Genomic DNA, 27,183 nt, shown 5'->3' on the forward strand with positions numbered 1-27,183 from the left:
ATAAACAAAGATATCTGAAGGTGTCAGTAAGACAGAGAAGGAGGAGGCCATTATGATTCAAACAGCTGTGATTTATGTATATATATGAGGCAGTTAAACATGCAGAAAACGAACAAACGAAAGAAGAAATCAAACTAAATCAAGGTGCAAACTAAAGCAGCGCAGGTTAGTTGCTCACACGTCAGAAATCAGGCGCGGGCGTCTGGCTTACATCAAATCGGTTTTCTCCATGTCCCAGGCTCTCCTCCACTGGCCTTTGGCGTTTTTGTGTCGGGCCACACGCTCGCGGTCGATCTCCTCGCGCTCCTTCTTCCACCGCAGATACTCCAGCTGCTCTTCTTTGGACGTGACGAGGTTCAGGTCAGCGACGGCCTCTGTGACCTTCCAGATCATTTCAGCGTCAAATACAGAGCAAAATCTGCAGTCCGTCCATCAAAAGCATGTCAAAACGGTCTAATTTGATATGCAGCTGCAGATAAATACTGTTTGGTTGAACACAAAGATATGAGAAGATGGATGGAAAGATCTTTACGTCCCTCTACTTTAAAAACAATACAATTAGTGACAACTGTTCATTTTGTTTTTGCACGCTCTGTGTTTAATTTAATTAGACGTTCAGGTGAATGTGTGAATGGTGGAAACGCTCTCACCGGGACAACATACGAGTCCTCACATCGACTCCATTGATCCGGTTTTCCAGTGTCATCCTGAACAAACAAAGAGCAAAAGACCGTTACAGATCAAGACCTACGAATTCACAGCTGAAGATTACTGTTAAAACACAAACACAAATCATTTTAGACATCTAATCGAACACCTCATATTATATATACATATATACACACACACACAGTAAATATGCTGTTTACTATAACGTACATATAGTAAAAAGCAATATATACATGTAATACATATACACAACCTAATTCATCTGTACATATACAGAGTTCCATATGAATTTTTTTTTTTTAATAAAATTTTTTCAGTTTTAATTTTTCTTTTTTCTCCATTTTTATTTCTCTGGATGTTTAAAATGTAATTTTAATGATCAAAAGGAATGTCTACTTAATTAAAACCACAACTTATAACAATTAATTTAACAACAACTCAAACGTTTAACAGAAATTACATTTTTAGAGACCTATGAAATTAATTATTTATTTTTTCAAATTTCATTTTATTTTTTACTAAATTCTGTTTTCCATTTTAATTTTTCTGTATTCCATTTTAATAGTTGAATTAAATGTTAATAACCAAACAGTATGTGTAATTAACTGAATCTATAAAAACAATTACATTTATTACATTTTTTTATAATAACAGGGCCCTATGACACCCCCCCCCAATCAAATGAAGGCATAAAACATTAACATTTCTACATGGCAGATGAATTGGTGTAATAAGCTGTCTATTTATTTCAGTACAAAGGCTAATATTTTGGACATTGGTATAAACGGTCACTCTGCATTAAGCATGTTTGTACAGTAGAAGTGACACACTGCCCTCAAGTGGATAAGTGTAAGTAGTACACTTGCTTTAGTGACGTCATGATCAGAGCTGCTGTCTAGAAAACTTCAATCAGGATGAGATCCTCTTAGAGAGAACAACGTTTAACACCCTGCAGCATGTGCACATCTGAAGCTTTGTTCATTAAAGTTCAATGACAAAGAAACACACCAAACTTCATCTGAATGAACTGTAGTAGGTCACAGTCTTTTCACACAATCTCCAGAAACATTACATCTGTGAAGTTTAGAAGTTATGGCATAAAATATAGCACTTCTCAACCAGTGGGTCGTGACCCAAAAATATCTCTGATAATGCAAAGAATAAAATAAATAGACAAAATATATAAATAGTGCAAATAACTTTTAAAGGGAGGAGAAAACACGATGTTGATGTTAAAGTCTGTGCATGCAATCAAGCTGTACAGTATTTCAGCATGAATTCACCGGTTAAATCAGTCAAATTAAGCAGATTTCAACATGGACAGGTTGTGTGACGGAGGGTTATTATATAGTTAAACTAAAACAAAAAACACTTGTTAATTGAAAAAAACAAAAAACAAACATGTATTTCAGCTAGTTGCCAAAGCAGCATTTCTCATTTACCGATGTACTAAAATAACTAAAAGTGAAATGAAAAGGAATAATAATAAAAATAAAAAATAAAAATCACCAAAAAAAAAGTATTATATAATTTGTTTAAAAAAAAACCTTGCTACGTGTACTGTTAAGCTAACTGAGACTTGCGTATCATTGCTCATTTGTTGATTTTGATTGCTTCCATTGTCCTCATTTGTAAGTCACTTTGGATAAAAGCATCTGCTAAATGACTAAATGTAAATGTAATGTGTAAGCGTTGAGTCTATGCTAATGCAATTTCAATGTTTATTTTGTAAGGTTCTTTCTCTTCACGTTTGTACAATAAACTTATCTATATTATTTTGGCTCCTCAAAATCTTGAAGCAAAGTCCTAAAGAGAAACGCAAGCTACTGTGACAAAACCAGACCAAAAGAGTCACTCATTCTGCCACCAAACTGGCACATCGCCTCTGCGCTCCCATCAGCCACATAATACACCTATTCAGAAGAAAGAGAGGCCAAATGTTAATTAGATTAAAGCATACGGCTCATTATGATCTTAAACAATGAACCCAGAGAGAGAGTGATTTTAGAGCGACGCTGCAGTACAAGTGCCCTGCTGTTATATCTGCCTCTCCTCACAGCGTTACGCCTGCGTCATGACGACATATCTGACGCCTGCTGCGCTCGACGAGGCCAGATGCATTATGGGAGAATCCTTCCACATATGGTATATCTGTGACTCAGTGAAAGCACGACTCCCACTCACACGATTAAAACCCGTCTGTCATCCGCGAGAACATCTGCTGCGATGACAAACCAGGAAATACAAGAGAAAATATGACAGGAAACGCTTATTAAAATAGTCCTTTGGATCAAATATGGCATAAACTGCTTTCTGAAATCTACATGAAGTCAGAACTGACTTATGTATCAACCACCTGTCATATAAAAACATATAACGATTCACTCTGAAAACATTTATATTGGTTTTAAAGCACCTGGCAACCACCCAGATGGCCCTAGCAACCACGTAGTAATAAGTGTGTTATGGCCAGTGTTATTATTGTTAACTATTAAAAACACTTTTGGCAACTGAAATAAAGCTGAAGCAAAATAAAATCTAAATATTAGATTAAAAACAAACTTCAAATATTTACATGAAAATTAGAAAATAAGTTTAAGTTGAGGTACTAAAATTAAATATAATATATATATATATATATATGTATAATTAAAGCTAAACAGAAATATATATATTAAAAAAAAATGATACAAATACTAAATACTAATAGATTTTTAATCATACTACCGGTATTTGAAAATAAGTTGAATCTGAAGTGCTAAAATTACTAAAACTGAAATTAAATATAAATTAACAGTTAAATATAATATATATATAAAAAATAAAATAAAAATAATAATAATAATATATAAATAATATATATATATATATATATATATATATATATATATATATATATATATATATATATATATTTTTTTTTTTTTTTTTTAATTTAAAAAGCCAAAAACTAAAAATAAAATCAGTAAAACTTAAATAAATAAATAAATCAGAAATGCTGTTGGAAAATAATTGAAATAATATAAGTTTAAGTACTAAAATTACTAAAACGAAAATATATTAAAGCCAAATAAAAATATTTTAAAAGACTGCCCTAGCAACAACATAGCAACAAGTGTGTTATGGCCAGTGTTGTTTTTGTTGACTAAAACTTTGAAAAATCAAAACTAAGTGAAAATTAGAAATGCTGCCTTGGCAACCAACTGAATTACAATATGCTTACTTTGAAGTTCTAAAATGACTAAAACTGTAAAAAAAAAAGAAATGAGAAATATAAAAAAAGAAAAGAAAAGAAAAATCACTAAAACTAAAATGAAAACTGAAACCATAAAAATAAAAATCTAATTAAAAATGTTATAGCATAAAAATAATACTAAAATAGCTCTGGTTATTGAGACTAAGTGAGCTCCACATTCACATTCAGTCAGTGTAAGAGTCTGTGTGCTGGATCAGACAAAAGCTGTGATGATAAAGAGCCTCGGCTCGAGCACACAATGGGCAGCATTATACTGCTCTTTCAGACTTCAGCAGACAGAAGCAGCTGCCACCCAGACGGCTCAGCCCCGCCGGGTGTAAAACACAACCCAACATCACATCTGTCCACTCCCTGACATTCCCACACATCAGTGACAATCTCACAGACATGACACTTCCAGGGCCGCTCTCTTACACTAGACTTTAATAGTTTGGGGATTTTTTTTAATTTGTATTTTCTGTTGAATTTGTATTTTAGATTTCTGTTGTCATTTAAATTTATTCATTTTTGGGGTAATTTTTATTATTTTCATAGTTTTTATTACAGTTTTATTTCTAGTAAGGAAGATGTTTTTAAGGAAATTAACACTTTTATTTAGTAAGGACACATTAAATTGATTAAAATTGACAGTAAAGACATTTATAATGTTGGGGAAAAAATAAATTAATAATAATAATATTATATATAATTTCTTTAAATATATTTTATTTTATTTTAAAGTTTTATTTTTATTTTACTTTAAGGAAAATGCTTTTTTTAAATAAATAAATAAATTAATTAATTCTTTAATTCATCAAGGATGCATTAAAAATGACATCCAAAATGACATTTATAATGATACAAAAGATTTCCATTTCAAATAAATGCTGTTCTTTGAACTTTTCTATTCATCTGTGAATCCTGAAAAATAAAATGCATCACGGTTTCCACAAAAATATTGGGCAGCACAACTGTTTTCAACATTGATAATAATCAGAAATGTTTCTTGAGCAGCAAATCAGCATATTAGAATGATTTCTGAAGGATCACGTGACACTGAAGACTGGAGTAATGATGCTGAAAATTATATAAATTAATTACATTTTAACACATATTCACATAGAAAACAGCTATTTGAAATTGTAATAATATTTGAGAATTTTTACTGTATGTTTGATCGAATAAATGCAGCCCTGATGAGCAGAAGAGACTTGTTTCTAAAATCTTACCAACCCCACACGTTTGAGCAGGCAGAGATAAAACACACAAACACTAACAAAAGAGAAACAGCGTGAATACTGGTGATCCGGTGTGGAATCCACCAGAAGAGCTGAACATAAACACAACCTCGTTCACACGCCCGGCTCTTATGATCAGCTCCGTCTCAATCCATTTACAGCAGCAAGGCTTGAGAAGTAAATGAAGAGTGCGTCCCAAACACAGACTGCTACACAAACGTCAAACAGGACATCACAAGAACGTCTGCTCACCTCCGTGACTCTCTTTGCAGATGGAGGTCGCGGTTTTGCTCGTGTGTTGTTGGACTCCAGCTCTTCCTCAGCACAGGACTTTAACCTCGCTGGACTCACGGGCCGGTTTCTGTCCTTTCTTTCGCCGAACACCCTCTTCCCCTGAAACAACATGATAAAACGTTGCTGACGACGTCATTCAAGGTTGGGCTGCACGATTTGATTTAAAAAAAAAAAACAGTGATTTTTCTTATAAAATTATGATTGCAACTTAAAATGTGATTCTCTTTTACACCACCAGGCTTTCTGTGTTTGCTCGTAAGGCTGCAAAATTTGGACAAATATTTTGTGATTATATACCTATATTAATAATAAAAATTGTAATTCATTTTATCATGATGATGATGATTATTACTAAATTAAGAAATTAAATAAAATAAAAAATTATTATTCTAGAAGTTTTTCACTATATATATATATATATATATATACGTCTACATCGTTATTAATTTTATTTCAGTATTTTTTTCATTTTTTTTTTTTTTAGATCAAATAAAACTAAAATGCCAAAATAGGATATGTTGCCTTCGCAATTAGTTAAAATAAAATATGATTTTTTTCATATTTTATTTTTAGATACATTTTATATTTTATTTTTATTATGAGTAAGGTTTTTCTTTTTCATAATATTATTTTCCCATATACAGTATTTTTCCTGAAACTGAAATAAAATGTATATATATATATATATATATATAAAAAACCCTAATAAAAATGACAAAAACAACAAAATTATTAAAACTAACTCAAATTATAAAGAAAACAGAAAAATAAAAATAACAAAAATAAAAACTAATTCAAAATATTAAATAAAAAAATGAAAAAATTGTCCTTGGTACTAAAATAGTGGTGATTTCACTGTAAAAATGAAAACTAATCTAATTTTTTTATTTTTTATTTTGTTTAGCTTCTCTTTGGTTGACATCAGCTAGTTTATAAGCGTTTGGGAAGAATGTTGCTATTTAGGCTTTATTTAGATTAATTGCTCAGCCCTAGTTCAAAGTATAAATAGCTTGCATTAGGGGTGGGTGCGTATTAACGTGACTTATTATGTTGTGCCATGATATGGATTTTGCTATACCGTGGATACGGTTACATATTCATGGATTTCATTGGATGGACAGATAAAGATCTTTTTCTCCGCGGTCGTTACTGCGTCATCAGAGAGAGAGAGATGCCCCGCTCGATCAGACATAAATCAGAACCGGATAGTTTTTGCTCCAAACACACGATCGACTTTTCAGAGCAGCACACAAACTGGATTACAATAATTTCCCTAAATGTAATTTGTGTGGTAATATTACTGTCTGTAAACGACCGTTAACACAGGACAGAGACGCAGAACACAAAGAGAGAAAATACTGGAGCAGGCAGAGCAAGATCACTGTTCACACAATGCTCGAAATATAGGAAGAAAAATATAATGAATTAGGGGCAGATTAATATCAAGTCTTTATTTTTTGTTTTGGTTTTGTAAAGACAATGAAATAGGCCTAAGTCATTTTTTTTCTTTGTTTAATTAGCCTAATAACAATTAAGTGACTGCGACTATGGGGTTTGCCATTTTAATTTTACCTTACTGAAGCTTCAACTGTAGGCTATCGTTAAAAAAAAGACATTAGCAAGTATCTGAAGGGAAGGGCATTTTCTTTTTCTCTTACCTCCGTGTTCATAAGCACAGCGCAGAGCAGCTTTATTTACAGCGGTAACAAAGGAACGCTAAACTGAGGCCATAAGCGCCATCAGCTGTCAGAGAGTGAATTTGCATGTTCTTTCAGTCCATTTGCTGTTTTTCTTTTGTGCAGGTGTCTTATGTAGCATAAAGTCAGACCGTTCTATTTTTGCCTTGGATCTTGAAATCATGTTTTTTTTCTTCTAGTTATATAAGGTTAAAATACATATTTTGCCTGTAATTTAACTAAGGTCTACTAAAATGTGATTCCAATTTTTTTTTCTCAATATCGTGATATAATATCATGATGTGATATGAATCGCCCACCCCTAGCTTGCATGACATCATTAAAGGTAATCAAAGTCATATTTTTAAATGATAAAATCACTATTATAAAACAACAAATCATCAAGAAATCAAATTTTGTCAAAGTTTTGCTCTTTTTTTGTGTATGAAGTAAGAAAAGTCATTAAAGTGCCTTAAATATGGGGCTGAATCACACATAAAGTGTGTCTTTTATTATCACTGAAGTTATCGGTCAGTTACATATAATACTATTGAAGAATAATGGTACATTTAATAAGAGCAGAATAGCCTATATTAATTTTCTAAATAAAATATTTGCACGTTACTGTTGTTAATAAAAGTACATTTTGAATGTTTCCCAACTCAAGCTCAGTGCTTTACTGTCAAATGTGTATCACCAAGAAATAAGGTGCACTATTATGAGTAACTGCACTTATTAGTGCAAATCAATAGTAATTTTATGATTAAATTTATCGCTATTTTTAATACCCACACACAGCTACCAAATCTGCTCCTGGCGCCACCATCTGTAGAACTCAAATGTTAGTCTGGAGCCCTGCGCTCACAGGAGAAAATGCAGTCCGAGAACAAGAGGAAGGTTGATTCAGTCTCACCTTGATGTTTCCGGGTGTTGTGACGAGCAGCTGCCGTCTCTTTCCTCTCCCGATGCAGAAGACGCTCGATCCCGGATCCTTCTCCTGCTCTCCGTCTCTCAGTCCTCCGGAGCCCGGGCGCTTCGTCACCACACGCTGATCCTGAACACAACAAACACATAACATCAAAACTCCCAACTATTATTCATATATATACAACTATCACTCATTTTCTCCACATTTAGTTTACTTCAGCTCAGCACTACTTCAGTGGCTTTCAACATTTTTGACTCCTAGGCTCCCCATTTAGTATCAGCAATATACTATTATAGTTTTTATTAATATTTTAAATGGGTTTTATTTTTAGATTTTTATTGTAATTTTAGTTCAAGTACTTGTGTGTTTTTGTTTTACATTTTTTATGTTTTATTTTTATTATTTATTTATTTACTACTATTTTTTTTATATATTTTTTTTTTATACTTTTTAGTAATTTACCATTTTTAATTTTAGTACACAAAGTTAAACTAAATGAAAATGAGAAATGTTTCCTTGGCAGCTAGTTGAGATAAAAAGGTTTATTTTTTAATATTTAATATTTTATTTCAGTTAAAGTTTATTTTATGTAAGGGAATTTTTTTTTTACGGTTCTAGTTTTAGTTAACTATAATAAAAATACATGAAGGTCCCATGACTTTTCCATTTGTTAGCGATTTATTGGATAAGGATTAGTGATAATTTAAACTAATTTTTAATCACAATTTCTACACTGTTTTAGAGCTTGGCATAAATAGAAAAATATGTATATTCTTTATAACAATGCCCACTGAGATAGAAAAGTCATGTAATTGAATAAATCTTACCAGTCTACAAGTCACATTTTTTAAATGTATACAGGTTTTTCCAAAAAATAAAAGTAAAAAAATTTTTAATATCTTGATTTTTTGTTGTTGTTTTAATTATTTTAAGTCATCTTGAGGTCCCGTTTCAGATGTAAATCACATTTATTTAAATAAATAAATAAATAAATAAAAAGTTCACTTTATACAACAGAGATTGTTTCAAAACACATTCAAAGCTGAAGTTTTACTCAGGTTTAGATTCTCTGTTTGTGTTTGTCTGTGCAGGAATAAAGCAGCTCACGTTTGAGGATTTGTTGATGGTGATGGTCAGATCATCAGTCTTTCCCTTCCTGCTGTGGAGTGACATCCCTTCCTGCTCCGCCCGCTTTTTATCCTCCTCCACTTCCTGCAGAACATCACAAAACTCAGCAAGGCAAACACACACAGTGCTTTTTATGGAATCTTTGAACTTTTATTATTATACTTTATTTTTTTAATGAGGGTTCATGCCTTTAAATGTTTTGTTTACAAATGTTAATCAACTGAAGTGTGTGTTTTTTGACAGATTTTAAAGGTTTCCACCTGGTAGCGTTTCATAAGTGCTTCATTTTTCTTCCGTAAGGCCTCGATCTTTTTATCCAGCTCTGCGTCCTTGTGTTCCTTCTTCATCATCATCATTTCTGTGGGACTCTGAACAATTTATGAACATGTCAACATCACATACACAAACACAATAATCCAAACAATTATGTCTGCCAGCAGGCTTTCTGTTATTTATTGCGTCTCGCACAAAAATGAAACTCTTTCTACACAAACAGCAGCGTAATGGTCTTGCACATTTTCCTTGCCCACTTGTGGAGGAGACATTTGAACAGTCTGGAGCAAAAATAAGAGAATTACATAATCCAAATCTAACAAAATAAAGCTGCATTTATGTTACGTAAATGTCTATAAAATACCAGAGACCCAGGAGAAATAGTCCAGGATGGAAACTGAAATACAATGGCATATTTGTAGTTGCACACCAGTCAATCAGTCAGTAGACTGTTTACATTTTTCTTTAACACTGCATGCATTTGTGCCTCTAACTGCACACGGATGCGCCATTATTAGCATCAGCTGCTATGAGCGGCAACATGAGCTCAGCGCATTAAACTTCTCAAGCCGTCAGCTGTTTCGAGACGTCTGACTTTCACATGTGACCATGATTTCAAAGGCTGTCACTCAAAACACACTCAATAACCTCAAGATTTTGACTATAAAATAACAATAATAATCATTATTACTGTTGTTGTTGATTTTATTATTATTACCACTACTAAATAAAAATATTAAAAAACTAAAAAACTAAATAAAAATATAACTACTGTAATATTTTATTGTAAAATAAAAAAAATAATTTAAAATCATTAATAATAAATAAATAAAATTAACTATAATATGTATACAATAACTATAAAGAAAAATTATATAATAATTATATAACAACTGTAAAAATCACAATACTAATATTTATGGCTGAAACCAGAAAATTAAAACCGATTTCATAGGATTCTGAATTCTAAACAAATGTGACTTAATAAATTGCTGTTAAATCGTAAAAGTTTCATTATTTAAATTAATTAGAAATGCTTTTTGATTACAAAAAATAAATAAATAATTAAAAATCAATTTAACCATTAAAATGCAATCCAAAAAAATTGCACGGAAAAAAAGTGAATACAGAAAAATTTATGGAAAAAGGTAATACAAAAAAAAAAAAAAAAAAAAAAAAGGAGAATCCAGAAAAATTTATTGAAAAAATTGCAATAAATAAATCCAAAAAAAAACTGAAAAAAAAAAAACCTGAATGTGAAAAAATAAAATGGTATTTGTGAAAAAATAAGGTCCTAGATATACAAATTAACACATTTCTAATTTCACGTTTACATAGCAGTTTAAATGCACAGCCACAAACTTAGGCCTTAGAAAGAACTGCTTTATTTGTGCAGCTCGGCCTGCATGAAGGCTGCAATGTGTTTGACGCAGCAGCACTTTCACAGCGGCACGCTGAACTGCTGCAGTTTCTTTAAATGGCTGCAGAGTTGGCAAAAGGGCACATGCTGGACACAACGGGAACGAATATTTCACCGTGCAGCTGAAGAGGAACATTTAACACAGCTTCCTATTCACCGTGTCAGTAAACCAGGCATCGAACAGAATGTCAAGATCTCTCAGTATCTGTGGATTATTTGAAAAAATGAAAGCCAGAGCGCCTGTGAAATAACCCGACTGACTCCAGGCCAGCACGACTCCCACACGGAGTAAATTTGGATCTGAAAAGGCCTGCATAGATTTGAGAGTGAATAGAGTACGATTTCAGCTCAAAGCAGAGATTCCTCGATGTCGAAAGATGCTTTTATCCCAGCAAACGCAGACAAACTGCTGCAGATCACAGACTCACGGCTGGCATCCTCTAACAAAAGACAAAAAATATTCTGGGTTGTTAAAACAAGCATCTCTATTACTAGTGCTGCTCACACCATTTAGTCACTGCACACAGCTCAAATAACACACATTTTACTGAGGGTCGAACTCCAACTCGCTCTCTAACTGCGTATTTCAAGGCCAAACAACAGCATTACAAGAAATATTTAATAAATAATCACAATAAGCTAAACTCCACCTCTCAGACTGACATTTGACCTCATCTGTCTGAAGCAGAAGAGGAAGATAAAGCTGCCGTTCCCTGCAGTCACTTCATGTGAAGAGATTCTTTGTGAAATACAATGACTCAACACTCATGCAAAGCCACTGAAGAAAACACATGCAGCGGCTGCACTTGAGTGTTTGCACGCTTTTAAAGTGACAGGACACAAGGGACGGCGTGCTATAAGCCTGCAAAACACAATGGGAAGTAGTCATTTCAATTGTGCATGTTCTATTTTGTGCAAAATACGCATTCAATGCAATGTGATTTATTAAGGGACTCTGACTGGTTAATATCAGCAGAATAAGTCCTTCATCAGACGACACCAAAAATTCCCAGCATTCCTGTTTGACTAATAATTCAAATGTGGGTAAAAAACACTTTATTGTGGGAACAGACCATAATAAACGACGAGTCATAATTTACTCACTCATGCTGTTTCAAACCCATTTGACTTTCTTTCTTCTGTGGAACATGAAAGTAAGAAATGTGAAAGTGGATGGTGGTTTTTACTGAAAAGCTGCAAAGATTGACAGAGAAGCACCATAAAAGCACCATCCTGAAGCCCTGTGATAGTTCTCTGGAATATAAGTCATTATTTGCAGAAAATGATTTAGGAGCTGAGTATAAATGCACCTTATTTATGTATCACGTGGAAAACAAGACTTAAAGGAACAGTTCATCCAAAAATGAAAATTTGCTGAAAATATGCTCATCCTCAGGCTTAGGATTAGGATGAGTGTGTTTCTTCATCAGATTTGGAGAAATGTAGCATTGCATCAGTGTCTCAACAATGGATGCTCTGCAGTGAATGGGTGCCGTCAGAATGAGAGTCCAAACAGCTGATAAAAACATCCACAGCACTCCAGTCCTCAGTCAACATCTTGAGAAGACAAAAGCTGAAACAAATCCATCATTAATTTTAACTTCAAACCATTGCTTCTAAAATATGAATCCATAATCCATAATAACGCTTTCTTCAGTGAAAAAGTCCATCTCTTGTTGTCTCTCACATCAAAATCCAGCCACATATGTGTTTAGAGCTGTTTTGTCTTGTAAACGGTGCTTGATCTGTGCAGAACACTTTTTCACTGGAGGAAGCGTTATTATGAATTATGAACTTGGATTTTAGCTATAAAGACTTCTTAATGCTGGATTTGTTTCAGCTTTTGTCTTCTCAAGGTGTTAACTGATGTGGTGTTTGGACTCTCATTCTGACGGCACCCATTCACCGCAGAGCATCCATAAGTGAGCAACTGATGTACTGCTACATTTCTCCAAATCCAATGAAGAAACAAACTCATCCTAATCTTGGCTGTCCTGAGGCTGAACAATTCCATTAAGCATTCTTCAAAACATCTCCTTTTGTGTTCAACGCAAGAAGGAGAGTCGCATAGGATTAAATGAACTCGGCCGAACGACTCCTTTAAAAAGCATCTTCCGCGATTACGTTTTGAAGGGAAGTGCGCACACAACTCACAGAGACTTCGGTTGTCAGGGGACCAAAACAAACCTCGCAGAGGTACAAACACACAGAGGAAAATCCAGTGCAATACAAGCCAACGTGAATCATCAGTGCTACAAAAGGACAGGGAACATTCCAGCGGCCGCTTCCTGCGCTTCCCACTCATCTGTACGGATCACATGTCAAATAGCCCAACTATCAGCTGACGGACACTCTCCTGCCCAAAACCCAGGCCTCGTTCTTCTGAGTAGCGTAAGACAAACGCACGTCTGACGGCAAGCTTAGTTGCAGCTACCATCCTCATCCAGACCGCTGCAAAAGAAACGAGCGGGATCCGGAGAAGAGCAAAGATGTAATGAAAGAGTGGGAGTGAGAAAAAGCTAGTGGAAGAATGAGAAACAGTGGCACTCACAGCTCTGTTCATGTCAGCAGGGAAATCTGGGATCCTTCCAAACGGCAGGCAGCCGACGCGGCTCGGGGAAGAAGCGCATGGAGTCCCGGATCATGCCTTGATTACAAAAACGCCAGTTGGGCTGCGAGCCAAGATCCCCGAACGCAAAGAAAAGCCCTGCTAACGGATCCCGCCGCTCACCCGTACGGCGCAGCCTCTCTCTCTCTCTCTAAAGCTCTCGCTCATAGTTAAAATTACCCCTCACTCCCCCACCCACATCTGCTGTCATCCCCTGAAAAACTCCACAAATCACATCCATTCATTCCAGGAACCTCAATAGAGGATATTTATTATAAATGTACTCATTTTAAAGAATGAAATCAGAATGTTTATAAGTGTTTCTTCAACTATGAGCTCAGTGAACTTTTAGAAAAACTCCCTTTCACACTCTCACTAGTCAATTTAAAGGAATAGTTCAGGCCAGATTTATTTACTCATGTTGTTGCTTAATAGGACAGGGCCGAAACAGGGGTTTAAAAGATATTGAATTCATAAAAATAAATAAATAAATAAAAATAATGGCTTAAATAAATAAACAAATAAAAATAATGGCTTAAATAAATAAAAATAATGGCTTAAATAAATAAAAAAATAAACAAAAATAATGGCTTAAATAAATTCGTAAATAAAACTTTCTAAAAAAAAAAGATAAATAAATAATACAACTAAATAATACAAAATTAAACACTTTCTAAAAAAGAAGAATTAATTAAATCATAAAAATGCTAAATAAATTAAAAAACATTAAATAATTTATTTGTTTACCAGCTCGTCATTAACCGTGAACATGCTGTTATTGAAATATTAATTTAAACACTCATGCCGTTTCAAACCCATAGGACAGGGTTGATGAAAAGTTAATGGTTAATTATTGATAAAAATGTAAATAAATTATAAACAAATTAATAAAATATTTTCTGAAAAATAAAAAAGATTCAATAATTTAGTCGTTACCCTTCATATGATTAACCGTCATCAGAGAACTATTACTTGAAATATCACATTAAAAACTCTTAATATAAATATTAATGAATTCAAATAAATATTTTGGGTTTGCCTGACAAAAATGTTTTAATCTCACTAGTGTATTTAAAGGAATAACTCCTCCAAAATTACAACTTTCATAACTTATTCATATTTATTTTGTTTTAAACCCATAGGACCGGGTTGATGAAAATGTATCACATAATAAAAATAAAAAAAGATAAATAAGTAAAAAAAAAAAACAAATAAAAAGATACAAATGTAAATAAATTATAAACAAATTAATAAAATATTTTCTAAGAAAAAAAAAAAAAAAAAAAAAAACAAATAAAAATAATGGCTTAAATAAATTCGTAAATAAAACTTTCTAAAAAAAAGATAAATAAATAATACAACTAAATAATACAAAATTAAACACTTTCTAAAAAGAAGAATTAATTAAATCATAAAAATGCTAAATAAATTAAAAACATTAAATAATTTATTTGTTTACCAGCTCGTCATTAACCGTGAACATGCTGTTATTGAAATATTAATTTAAACACTCATGCCGTTTCAAACCCATAGGACAGGGTTGATGAAAAGTTAATGGTTAATTATTGATAAAATGTAAATAAATTATAAACAAATTAATAAAATATTTTCTGAAAAATAAAAAGATTCAATAATTTAGTCGTTACCCTTCATATGATTAACCGTCATCAGAGAACTATTACTTGAAATATCACATTAAAAACTCTTAATATAAATATTAATGAATTCAAATAAATATTTTGGGTTTGCCTGACAAAAATGTTTTAATCTCACTAGTGTATTTAAAGGAATAACTCCTCCAAAAATTACAACTTTCATAACTTATTCATATTTATTTTGTTTTAAACCCATAGGACCGGGTTGATGAAAATGTATCACATAATAAAAAATAAAAAAAAAGATAAATAAGTAAAAAAAAAAAAACAAATAAAAAAGATACAAATGTAAATAAATTATAAACAAATTAATAAAATATTTTCTAAGAAAAAAAAAAAAAATCAATAATTTATTTGTTTTCCTGCACGTCATTGACTGACATCAGGGAACGGTGTAGTGTGTACATACAAATGTGTTGATGAATTATCGAAATATTTAATATTAAGAACTCTAAATATAATATAATAATATTACATATATATATATATATATATATATATATATATATGTGTGTGTGTGTGTGTGTGTGTGTGTGTGTGTGTGTGTGTGTAGATAATTATTTTACGCACTGCAAATATTATTGGCTCTTATTATGACAAATTGCCTGTGATTTTCCTCACTTATAAGTGGCTTTAGATAAATACTTCTGCTAAGCATAAAAAGTAAATCAGTTTAATTGGGCAGTTCTGAGTCAGAATGTGAAGAGAGTTATACTAACAATCAAAGGTCTGGATACAAGAATCTAAATGACTTTACAGCCTGAATCTGTGTAGATGCACCGAATGGATCTGAAACACTCACATCGTCCTCCAGCAGATAGTGTCCGTCCTCACAGAAGTCCATGAACATGATGTGATGCTCCTGGTGCTGCATGATGATTCCTGTAAGAAACACTGACAATTCATTGTGTATTATATATAGACTGGCATTGTTGCACCAAAATAAACAAAATTGATAACAAGCAAAAAAAACAAAACCCCATCTGAACAGACAGTATATTCACACATGCAATGCTTTTATTTATACTATGGTAACTCATTTGTATTTAAAATACAGTACCAGAATGTATCATTAGAAATATGAATATATCAAAATGCCAACAGTACTTCAGTACCAGGTAAGTGAGGATTGCTGGTTTGTCTTTTCCTGGCTATTTAACATTTCTAAACCAGCAATATCATATTAATTTAGACTAGCAACCAAACCAGTAACAAACAACAAGCACAAAACGCGATAAACAAGCATAAACCAACACCAAACTAGCATAATACAGTTTAAAACACCACATCAATTGACATGGATGGATAGTTTCTCAGCAAGCACAAAACACTACATGTAAACGATTAATGTATTTTAAAATAAAAATGTATTTTGTGTTCATCTGTGATGGAGTAGAATTTCTTGCTTATAAATCACTAAATCTGGTTTACGCTGTTTGTGTTGTAGCTTCACAAACACGATTGTAGTCAGTCAACATTTTTTTCTTTTTCAACTTCTAGGCAGTTCAGACATTAAAAGATAAAAATGATGATCAAATGAGATAAAATAAACTAGATAAACCGGTACTCGGGTGGATGTGGGTCGAACCGCTTACCTGCCAACCAGGTAAAAACACAAACTCATAACTAGCAGACTGAACTGAGGCCCGAGTGAGTGACGTCACTGGGTCAGTTTTGGCGCCACCTGCTGCTCAGGAACGAAAGCGCGAAACCACGTGATCCGAGCTGCCTTGCGAATTCATTTTAATACCTCGGTACTTTTATTTTATGACAACTGTCCAACTATCCATAAACATCAGAGAGTCTGTACTGTGTGTTTTTTATTTTTATTTATATTTTTTATTCTATCCACCTTTTTCTTCAACGCAGAAGAAGTAAGCCAAGACTTCCGGAGAAATAATGAGGAGAATAACAACGTGCAGTAAACGGTAAAACTGTTTGCACTACAAACCAGTGAGTTCATGATTAAGATAATATATTATTAAAATAATATGGTAAGACACACCTATTTTCAATATCAAGCAGCAAAACAAACTGTTTTGTACAGCTAAAAATAGCTGGCTGCTAATGAGACCAACCCGCTGTAAATGTGCGAGCCTGCGAGGCTTCCGGTTTCATCAATTTCCATTTATTTTAGCTGTGCAAAAACAGTCCGATATGCTGCTTTACAAACTGGTATTTATTATCACATTATTTTAGTATATTGTCATAATTATGAACCCAGTGGGTTGTAGCACAATTATTTTTACCGTTTACTGCACTTTGTTATCCTTCTATCGCAGCAAATTAACCACTTTTGTTTACGTCTCACACATTTACACAATATAGCTTACTTCCGTAGACTTATTTGAGTCCATTTTTATTTATTCTAAGGATTTTTGGTATGTCTTCTGAGCTACAACATTGTCTCTTGGCGATAAAGCAATAGAGCATCAGAATAAAGTGTGTAACTAAAACTAGGAATGTGGGAAGAAACTGTTAAACGTATGTTTTCTGTATGTGTTTAGTTCAACATGTAGAATGTCAGCGTGTGAAACCCGGGTTGTATAAACATGCAGCAAATTACGTCTGTGTTTATGTGACCACACCTGAAATATTCAGCGTAAACCACACCTGTAGCTGGAGGGGAAACTATCTAGCGTTTTGCTGCATGACTGGTCATCTCCACAATACTGTGCATGTGTATGCAGGCCATTACAAAACAGATTCTGATGGCACCGTGGCTTTATATTACACTGACAATACCTGCTCTTTATTTATAGGTACTGAACATTTGTGACTTCTCATGAAGCCAAAATCTATACTGTATAATGCTTTATTTGTGTATGCTGTGAACTTTAATATCACAATTTTACATTATTTAAAAAAGTAATACTAACTTTTTTTTTTAAGTTTGTTTAACATCAGAAAAAATTATGCACAACACAAAACATTGTAAACATAGCAGAAAAATGTGAGCTATCAAATGTTAGGTGTAGATCGAATGTCAAAAATAAGACAGCAAGTATGCTGCACTACAAGTCTTTTGGTAGCATCAAGATCTTTCAAAAATAAACCTAAAGCTCATAATAGTAGCAGATGTAGTGCTGACAGGACACGCCCCTATTGAGCGACCAATCAGATGTGAGGAGTTTAAGGAGTGACTATACATTTGTTGTTAGTAATGCTGGTAATGCTAGTACTCAACCCAGATTACTATCTTTCACTAGACATAATTAGAATATGTTTGCTTACGTTATAATATAAGGAAGTAATTTTATAAAATAAAAAATAGCTCAGGTCAAAAACTATATATATATATGTGACCACCCTGCTGCATGGAGTTTGTGTCATAACAATATTAAATTATTTGTATATATTTTGTTATGTATTTAGGTATGTCTATTTCTATTTACATGTGTATATAAGTTAAATTAAAATTACTTTAATGTGTTATAATGAGTTTGCACTGGACAGTCCAGCTGCATTTTCCGAATTCCTGGTGGCAGTTGAGAGAGAGTAGAGTTACCGTGACAACTGCAGCGCATCCTCAGACAACAAAGAGGACCGCTTGGGCAACCACTAACTCTTGTCTCTGTCTCTCTCATTTATTATTAAGGTTAGTTAAAGTTATTAAAATGTAATGCCAAACTACAGTTTACATGATTTAATGTGTTAATAATTTGTTTAAATTGATCATTTGTGTAATTGTGTAATTTTCATACCCGTTTCATAGAAGTTTATATGAGTCGTTTGCATACTACCTTTAATACTTACCGGAGTAGTTGATCTGAGATATTTATGAGTAAATCCAGATGTGTGGAAGATCTGCAACATTTCTGTACATATTATTATCTATTTATTTGTTGACTGTGATTTGATTTAAGTATTTATATGTGTTGATGACTACTGTGATTCAAAGTGTCTTAATGAAATACAATGTATATTAAAGACAACAAAGAGGACCGCTTGGGCAACCACTAACTCTTGTCTCTGTCTCTCTCATTTATTATTAAGAGAGTACTACAAATTTTGGAGGCACCGCTGGGATGTTTATAGGGTGGTTCATCTTCTTGATCAGCAGAGCCCCACCCTGTAACATTCATACTTACCTACAAGCAGCAGTGTGAAGCAGCTGAGTGAAGTGGTACTGCAAAACTGATTGAACTGTGCATAAGCCTGAGGTACAGTGACTACTAGAGGCAGCAAAAGTCAAGTCAGTGAGGTAAACATCCACTTTCATCATACTGTCAGCCACTGCAGATAAAGATGGATTCACTTCAGAGCCTTCACGAAGAAATAGGTGAACGGCTATGTGCACTAACACGAGGAAAGCTCATTGAACTCTGCCAATTCTTAAAAATCTCTGCAGAGGACACTGAAAACACAAATCGCCTGTCTTTAGTAAACCTCCTCAGTAATCATCTCTTAAGAAAAGAATTAGAAGAGCTGGAGGATGGAGGCATGGCCGAGCTTCTCAGCATCAATGAGAAATTAAGTGATTTGATGATGACTGATATAAATGGAACTGAGCTGAGAACAGAGTTAAGACCACCTGAAAGAGGAGAAAGTTTAGCTCAAAGACAATTGAGACAACTTGGCAATGCATCTGAATCATTGTCTGCCATGTATATAAGCCCTGCTGTGTCACAGAGCATGACAAGAAGACAGATAACGACTGACAATGCACGTGGTGATTCTACATCTGCATTACAGGGACAAATCCCACCAGCACTGTGGCGCAAAGACTTTAAAATTTCAGGCCTCATTGGTGAGCCAGGTCAGAAGGACAGATTGTCATTTTCAAGTCTTGCGCGTCAAATAGAGAGTGGGTTAAATAAAAGCTACCTTGAGCAAGATATTATTGATTCAGTCATTCGAGCGATCACACCTGGACTTCAGTTACGTAGTTATCTTGAAGGCAAAGCAGACCTCACACTTCCAACATTAAGAAGAATTCTCCGCTCTCACTATCAAGAGAAAATGCAACAGAACTATACAAACAGCTCACTGCAGAGGCCCAGCGTGCTAAAGAAACACCACAAAGCTTTCTCATTCGTGTTCTTGATCTGAGACAGAAAATTCTGTTCGCTTCACAAGAAGATGAGTCTGGCTTAAAATATGACCCGGCTTTAGTTCAAAACATGTTCCTCCATACCGTGTTGACTGGCTTACAGAATGACCGTGTTCAGAGTGACCTCCAGCCATTCCTGTCTGACCCCACAATTTCAGATGAAGTGTTGTTGGAGAGATTAAATGTTGCATGTTCCCATGAGACAGAAAGACAAAACAAGCGGAAGTCCGAACGCAGTGTTGCTGTGCATGTCGCACAGTTAAATGAATCAAAATATCAATCAAAACAGACACAAGTTGACCTGATGTCGCAACTGCAAAGCTTAAGTAATGAGATAATGCAAATTAAAGAAACAATCCAACAGCCCTCACCTGCTTCTCAGTGTTTTGCGGTCAGTAACAAGGCTCCAGCTATGACGATGACTCGTCAGCCGCTACAAGATTTCTCACAAAGTTACCAGCCAGTAGCAGAGTGGAATAAAGAGCTGCCAAACCAAACATGGGGAATAAGTCACCCAACGCATGAACAACATCAGTATCCACTGCAACTCCACCACCCTAAATCACAACAGAACTCACAACAACAGTATATGACATCACAGCCTCACAGTCTGCAACCATGTTCAATGCCATTACAGCAGCCCCTGCTACATCCAACGTCAACACAGTATGCGAATCATCCATCACGATATGCAACCTCACAGCCTCGCCCACCACAGTTTAATTCAGCGCCCAACAGTATACAGCAACATCGCCACTACCACAATACCCTCAGCAGTTTCGACAGCCACGTCCCCAAGAACAAGACAGTGCTTTTATTGCCAGCAAAGGGGACCAGAGGAACTATGCACCCATTGTTATTGTTGTGGTAGCAGTGAGCACTTTTCAGCAGGCTGCAGAACCAGAGGTGCAAGATTTCAAAGTAGAACGCCTTTAAACGGAAATGGGTTGCCTCCACGGGACAGGGAGTGACCGAACTGCAAAATGTCCCACCAACGTCCAAAGCAGCACTTTGAGAATGTAGAACAAGAGTTGTCTGAGTTGCCTCCACTTGATCACATTTTAACTGCTTCATGTCAAGTTAACAAATATTCACCTGTCACTTCTCGTCGGCAAACAATGTCTGGTAACCTGCTACTTACAAGGACACAAAACTGAGGCGTTATGGGACACAGGTTCTCAAGTATGTATTGTAGATGAACAATGGAGAGACAAGTACATACCTGAAGTGAAATTGAAGGACATTTCTGAGGCAACAGAAGCTCCAGATGGCTTGCAGCTTGTGGCAGCTAATGGGACCAGTATGCCTTATGTTGGATGGGTAGAGATAACTTTCAAATTGGCTTCCCCTGTTGATAGTGTAAAAGAGTTAGGCATTCCTGTCCTCGTCTTAAAAGATCAAAGGTTATCCAAACCAATCATCGGCTACAATGTGATTGAACAAGTGATGAGACAGAGTGAAGCAAGTGAAGAGAATGAAGTGAGTAAAGGACGTTTGCACAAGATTGTCAAGTATGCCTTCCCTGGCATGAAGAAAAATAAGATACAGACCTTCATTAATCTTGTGACTACTGAGAATCTGGGTGAATATTTGGTGAAAACAATGAAAGACCCTGTGAACATACCAAAACGCACAATTATGCAGATACAGTGTCAAGTTAAAATGCCATATATGAAGCAAGACACTGTTTTCTTGTTTGAACCACATGTAAACCCACAGTGTACAGATGGTCTGGAACCTCTGGAAACCCTAGTAACTCTTCAGAAAGGAAGGCGTCCAGTGGTCAAGATCAGCATACAGAACATCACAGACCATGATATCAGGCTTGCAGGGAAAACTGAGCTTGGGACAATGCAATCAATAAAATCTGTACTACCAACTGCAGTATCACATTGTGCAACAACAGCCATGATCAGCGAGGTTCAAAAAACCACCAATGCTAATGAAAGTAACAGTGAAGAATTGTGGGACCCACCTGCTGATGTAAGCCACTTACCTTTGCACCAGCAAAATAAAGTAAAACAGCTACTACGAGAAGAGTGCCATTCATTTTCAAGGTCAGATGACGATATTGGGTGCATCAAAGATCTTCAACTAAGTATCTCTCTGACTGACAATACGCCTGTTGTCCGCATGTACACTTCAGTCCCCAAGCCACTGTATCAGGAAATGAAGGACTACCTGCATGATTTGATTGCCCAGGGCTGGATAGAAAACCCATTCTCCTACTCTTCACCAATCGTATGTGTTCGTAAGAAAGATGGCAGCCTTAGGTTGTGCATTGACTATAGAGACCTCAATAGGAAGACACTACCTGATCGCCAGCCTATCCCGAGAGTACAAGACATTCTAGACAGTTTAGGAGGTAATGCCTGGTTTTCTGTATTAGATCAGGGCAAAGCTTACCATCAAGGTTTTATGTCTCCAGAAAGCAGACCATTGACAGCATTCAGTACACCATGGGGCTTATATGAGTGGGTTCGTATTCCCTTTGGCCTCATGAATGCACCTGCAGCATTTCAGCATTTCATGGAAGAGTGCTTAGAAGGACTTAGAGATGAAATTTGTGTGCCTTACTTGGATGACATCCTGGTTTTCAGCAAGACATTTGATGGACATCTTGAAGCGATGAGAAAAGTGTTGCAACGTTTACAAGCCCATGGAGTAAAGCTGAAACCACGAAAGTGTGATATGTTCAAGAATGAGGTTCGCTACTTAGGCCGAATTGTTTCCGCAGAAGGCAGTAGAATGGACCCTGCAGACACTGTTGCTGTAACAACACTTAAAGAGAAAAGACCAAGCACTGTGGGAGAGCTACGGAAAATTTTAGGTCTACTGAGTTACTATCGCCAGTACATCAAAGACTTTTCACGAATTGCTAAACCCCTTTACGACCTTCTGAAGAGCAATGAGAAAAATGAGAGCACAAAGAAAAGAAACTACAAAGTAGTTACCAACAGAAAAAGTCACGTGGTGCCATCCAGTAAGCTGATCGAATGGACAGAGTACCATCAAGAAACATTGTCAAAGCTGATTGATTGTCTCGTTCAACCTCCAATATTGGGATTTCAGACTTTTCAAAAGCATTCGTACTTCACACAGATGCATCCAATCAAGGTCTAGGTGCGGTCTTGTATCAGAACCAGAACGGAAAGTTAAGGGTGATAGCCTATGGTTCAAGAACATTGACCAATGCAGAGAGAAATTACCACCTGCACAGTGGAAAGTTGGAGTTTCTAGCCCTCAAATGGGCTATAACAGAAAAGTTTCGAGACTACCTATATTATGCACCTACCTTCACCGTGTACAGTGATAACAATCCCCTCACTTATGTGTTGTCCTCTGCAAAGTTAAATGCCACTGGATGCAGATGGGTTGCTGAACTTGCAGATTTCCATTTCACCATTCACTATCGCCCAGGTAAAGAGAATGTGGATGCTGATTCACTATCCAGAATGCCAGTTGATATAGAAACAGCAATGAGAGAATTTACAGAGGAGCTTTCATCAGAATGTGTGGGAGCCACAATACAAGCTGTGGAGGTTCAGCACGACCCAGATCCACCCCTTACGTTAGTCTGTCAGTGTGCGCCAGCAAGCATGGAGATTGGTGATGAACCCTACAAATCATTATCAAAAGAGGAGATCCGGCAAGCACAAAGAGATGACACGAATGTCAAAGAAATCATAGACTACTTACAGTCGGGAAGTAGACCTTCTTCAAAGCAGTGGCGGTCAGCCAATCCTACAGTTAGAGGTCTAATGCGTGAGTGGGACAAGCTGGTGTTGGACGAGTATGGCATACTGCACCGCAAAACATCACAACGAATGCAGCTAGTGTTGCCTGCCCAGTTTAAGAGTACCGTCTTGAGGGAACTGCATGATGAGATGGGTCACCAAGGTCTTGACCGCACAACCAGTCTCATCAGAGATCGCTTTTTCTGGCCTTACATGAAAAAGGATATTGAACACTATGTGCTGAGAACCTGTTCATGCATAAAGCAGAAAAACCATGCAGAGAGATTAGGGCACCCTCAAGAGCATCAAGACGACACATCCATTTGAGTTAGTATCCATTGACTTCCTTCACTTAGACAAGTGCAAGGGGTTACGAGTATATCCTGGTGATCATCGACCATTTCACTCGATACGTGCAGGCATATGCTACAACTTCAAATCTGGAAAAACTGTAGCAGATCGTTTGTTCAATGATTTTGCCCTGAGGTTTGGGTTCCCTCGCGAATTCACCATGACCAAGGCAGGGAATTCGAAAATCAACTCTTTGATCAGCTCCAAAAATACAGCGACATCACTGCCTCTAGAACGACCCCTTACCACCCGCAAGGAAATGGACAAGTAGAAAGATTCAATCGGACCATTCTGCAGATGCTCAAAACTCTCACAGAAAAACAGAAATTGAATTGGAAAGAGGAACTGAATAAGCTAGTGTTTGCCTACAATTGTACTAAAAGTGAAGTGACTGGATTCTCACCTTTCTACCTCATGTTCGGTCGCTCTCCAAGGCTTCCAGTTGATGCATTGTTTGGCCTCAATCCAAACAAAGGTTCCATCGACCACAGTGAATATGTGGAGAGGTGGACAAAGGGTATGCAAGAGGCTTATGAGATTGCCAGTGAGCATGCAAAGAAGTGTACTGAGAGAAACAAAAGAAATTATGACCAAAAAGTGAGATGTACTAGTTTATGTCCTGGCAGCAGAGTTCTTGTGAAAAATCTGGCTCAAAAAGGGGGTCCAGGAAAACTTCGAAATTTCTGGGAGGATGAAGTCCACATTGTCATTCGCCAGGCTGCTGAAGATACTCCAATCTATGAAGTGAAACCAGAGCAGGGTAAAGGCAGATCGAGAGTGTTGCATCGTAATCATCTTCTCCCCTGTGATCACTTACCTCAGGTTACCACACAGACTCAAAATGCCACACTGAGAAAGCACCAACAGAAAAGCACAGCTTTACCTGCCGAGAGAAGGGAGGAACATGAGCCAGAGAATGACAGTGAAAGTGATGAAGAGTACTATGTGCAAGTTGAACCCTACCAGTTCAGAACACAGCCAAATAGTCATAATCAGATGGAAAAGGAAACCACATCACACCTGTTACATACTAGTGAGAAATCATCAGCTCAGTCAGAACAAATGCTCGAGTTGACAGTGTTGCCACATCAAGCTGAACAGGAACAAGATGTAATAGAACATGTTGACTTACCTGCTGGAGAACACTGCTTACCTGAACAACACTCACCTAGACAACACTTACCTGTCAAAGAACGACAACAACCAGAACATCACTCACCTGCACAGAGGAATCCTGCAGAGGAACCATCTAGAATCCGACAACGACGACCACCAAAGAGGTTCACATATGAAAATTTTGGAACTCCTACATGCTACAGTGTACAAAATGCAAGAAATGACTTTAATTCACACCCCATACACACATGGACACCAAATATGAATTCTTGGGTACCAATGCAGATTCATTATTCTCAGCCCTCACTTATCTATTATCCAGCAAATTAAAGAACACCAATGAACCTTCACTTGACCAGGTCTCAGGTGGCACTGCAGAACTGTACTGACAAACTGCATTGACATCATATTGACACTAACTGCCTAACTGATTGCACTTATCTGTTGCCAACAAAGGGACTGTGACACTCATAGAATAAACTGTTGTTGGGCGAAAGAAAACATGGACTGTTTGAAGGCCTAGACAGATTAAATGGACTGTACACTTTGAAAGAACATGGACTGTTTAAAGGCCTAGACAAATTAAATGAGCTGAATGTTCTGAAACTTTCATTGAAGAAGCTCGGAGAACGGCTTGAAGTATTTGTTGCACTTGAACTTAATGAACATTCCTTAGTGCCTTGATTCTGGGACTGTTGTTTGGGGCACTAGCTCATTGGACTTGAATTCAGAAAAGCTGATAATCAGCTAACAAGGACTGTCTGTAAAACAGGAACATGATGAGTGATTATTGAATGTATGTACTGAATGTAAAAAAAAAAAAAAAAAAAAAAATGAAAATTGAGAATAAGTATTGAAAACTGTGTGACCTGATACCTTTACAAGTGTGAAGTAAAACAATATGGACTGGTTTAGGGCTTTGAGTGTTTTGATGTCGGGACGACATTTTATTTTGTTGGGGAGAGTGTGACCACCCTGCTGCATGGAGTTTGTGTCATAACAATATTAAATTATTTGTATATATTTTGTTATGTATTTAGGTATGTCTATTTCTATTTACATGTGTATATAAGTTAAATTAAAATTACTTTAATGTGTTATAATGAGTTTGCACTGGACAGTCCAGCTGCATTTTCCGAATTCCTGGTGGCAGTTGAGAGAGAGTAGAGTTACCGTGACAACTGCAGCGCATCCTCAGACAACAAAGAGGACCGCTTGGGCAACCACTAACTCTTGTCTCTGTCTCTCTCATTTATTATTAAGGTTAGTTAAAGTTATTAAAATGTAATGCCAAACTACAGTTTACATGATTTAATGTGTTAATAATTTGTTTAAATTGATCATTTGTGTAATTGTGTAATTTTCATACCCGTTTCATAGAGAAGTTTATATGAGTCGTTTGCATACTACCTTTAATACTTACCGGAGTAGTTGATCTGAGATATTTATGAGTAAATCCAGATGTGTGGAAGATCTGCAACATTTCTGTACATATTATTATCTATTTATTTGTTGACTGTGATTTGATTTAAGTATTTATATGTGTTGATGACTACTGTGATTCAAAGTGTCTTAATGAAATACAATGTATATTAAAGACAACAAAGAGGACCGCTTGGGCAACCACTAACTCTTGTCTCTGTCTCTCTCATTTATTATTAAGAGAGTACTACATATATATATATATATATATATATATATATATACAGGTGCTGGTCATATAATTAGAATATCATCAAAAAGTTTATTTATTTAACTAATTCCATTCAAAAGTGAAACTTGTATATTATATTCATTCATTA

At 35.6% G+C, this 27,183-nt stretch overlaps 1 protein-coding gene across 1 annotated transcript in view; it reads right to left on the minus strand.

The window, feature by feature from the left end:
- LOC131522895 (coiled-coil domain-containing protein 9B) overlaps positions 1–16,706 on the minus strand; it is a 34,011-nt gene extending 17,305 nt beyond the window's left edge. The window contains exons 1-8 of the mRNA XM_058748758.1: positions 16,692–16,706; positions 15,927–16,006; positions 9,429–9,536; positions 9,148–9,252; positions 8,026–8,166; positions 5,395–5,535; positions 651–707; positions 212–381 (exon numbers count right to left, since the gene is read on the minus strand). Coding sequence (XP_058604741.1) covers positions 212–381; positions 651–707; positions 5,395–5,535; positions 8,026–8,166; positions 9,148–9,252; positions 9,429–9,536; positions 15,927–15,998 — 794 coding nt within the window. The 5' untranslated portion in view covers positions 15,999–16,006; positions 16,692–16,706. The remainder of the gene's footprint in view (positions 1–211; positions 382–650; positions 708–5,394; positions 5,536–8,025; positions 8,167–9,147; positions 9,253–9,428; positions 9,537–15,926; positions 16,007–16,691) is intronic.
- Between the last annotated feature and the right edge of the window lie 10,477 nt (positions 16,707–27,183).

The sequence above is a fragment of the Onychostoma macrolepis genome, chromosome 17 (assembly GCF_012432095.1).
Source record: "Onychostoma macrolepis isolate SWU-2019 chromosome 17, ASM1243209v1, whole genome shotgun sequence".
Taxonomy (NCBI): Eukaryota; Metazoa; Chordata; class Actinopteri; order Cypriniformes; family Cyprinidae; genus Onychostoma; species Onychostoma macrolepis.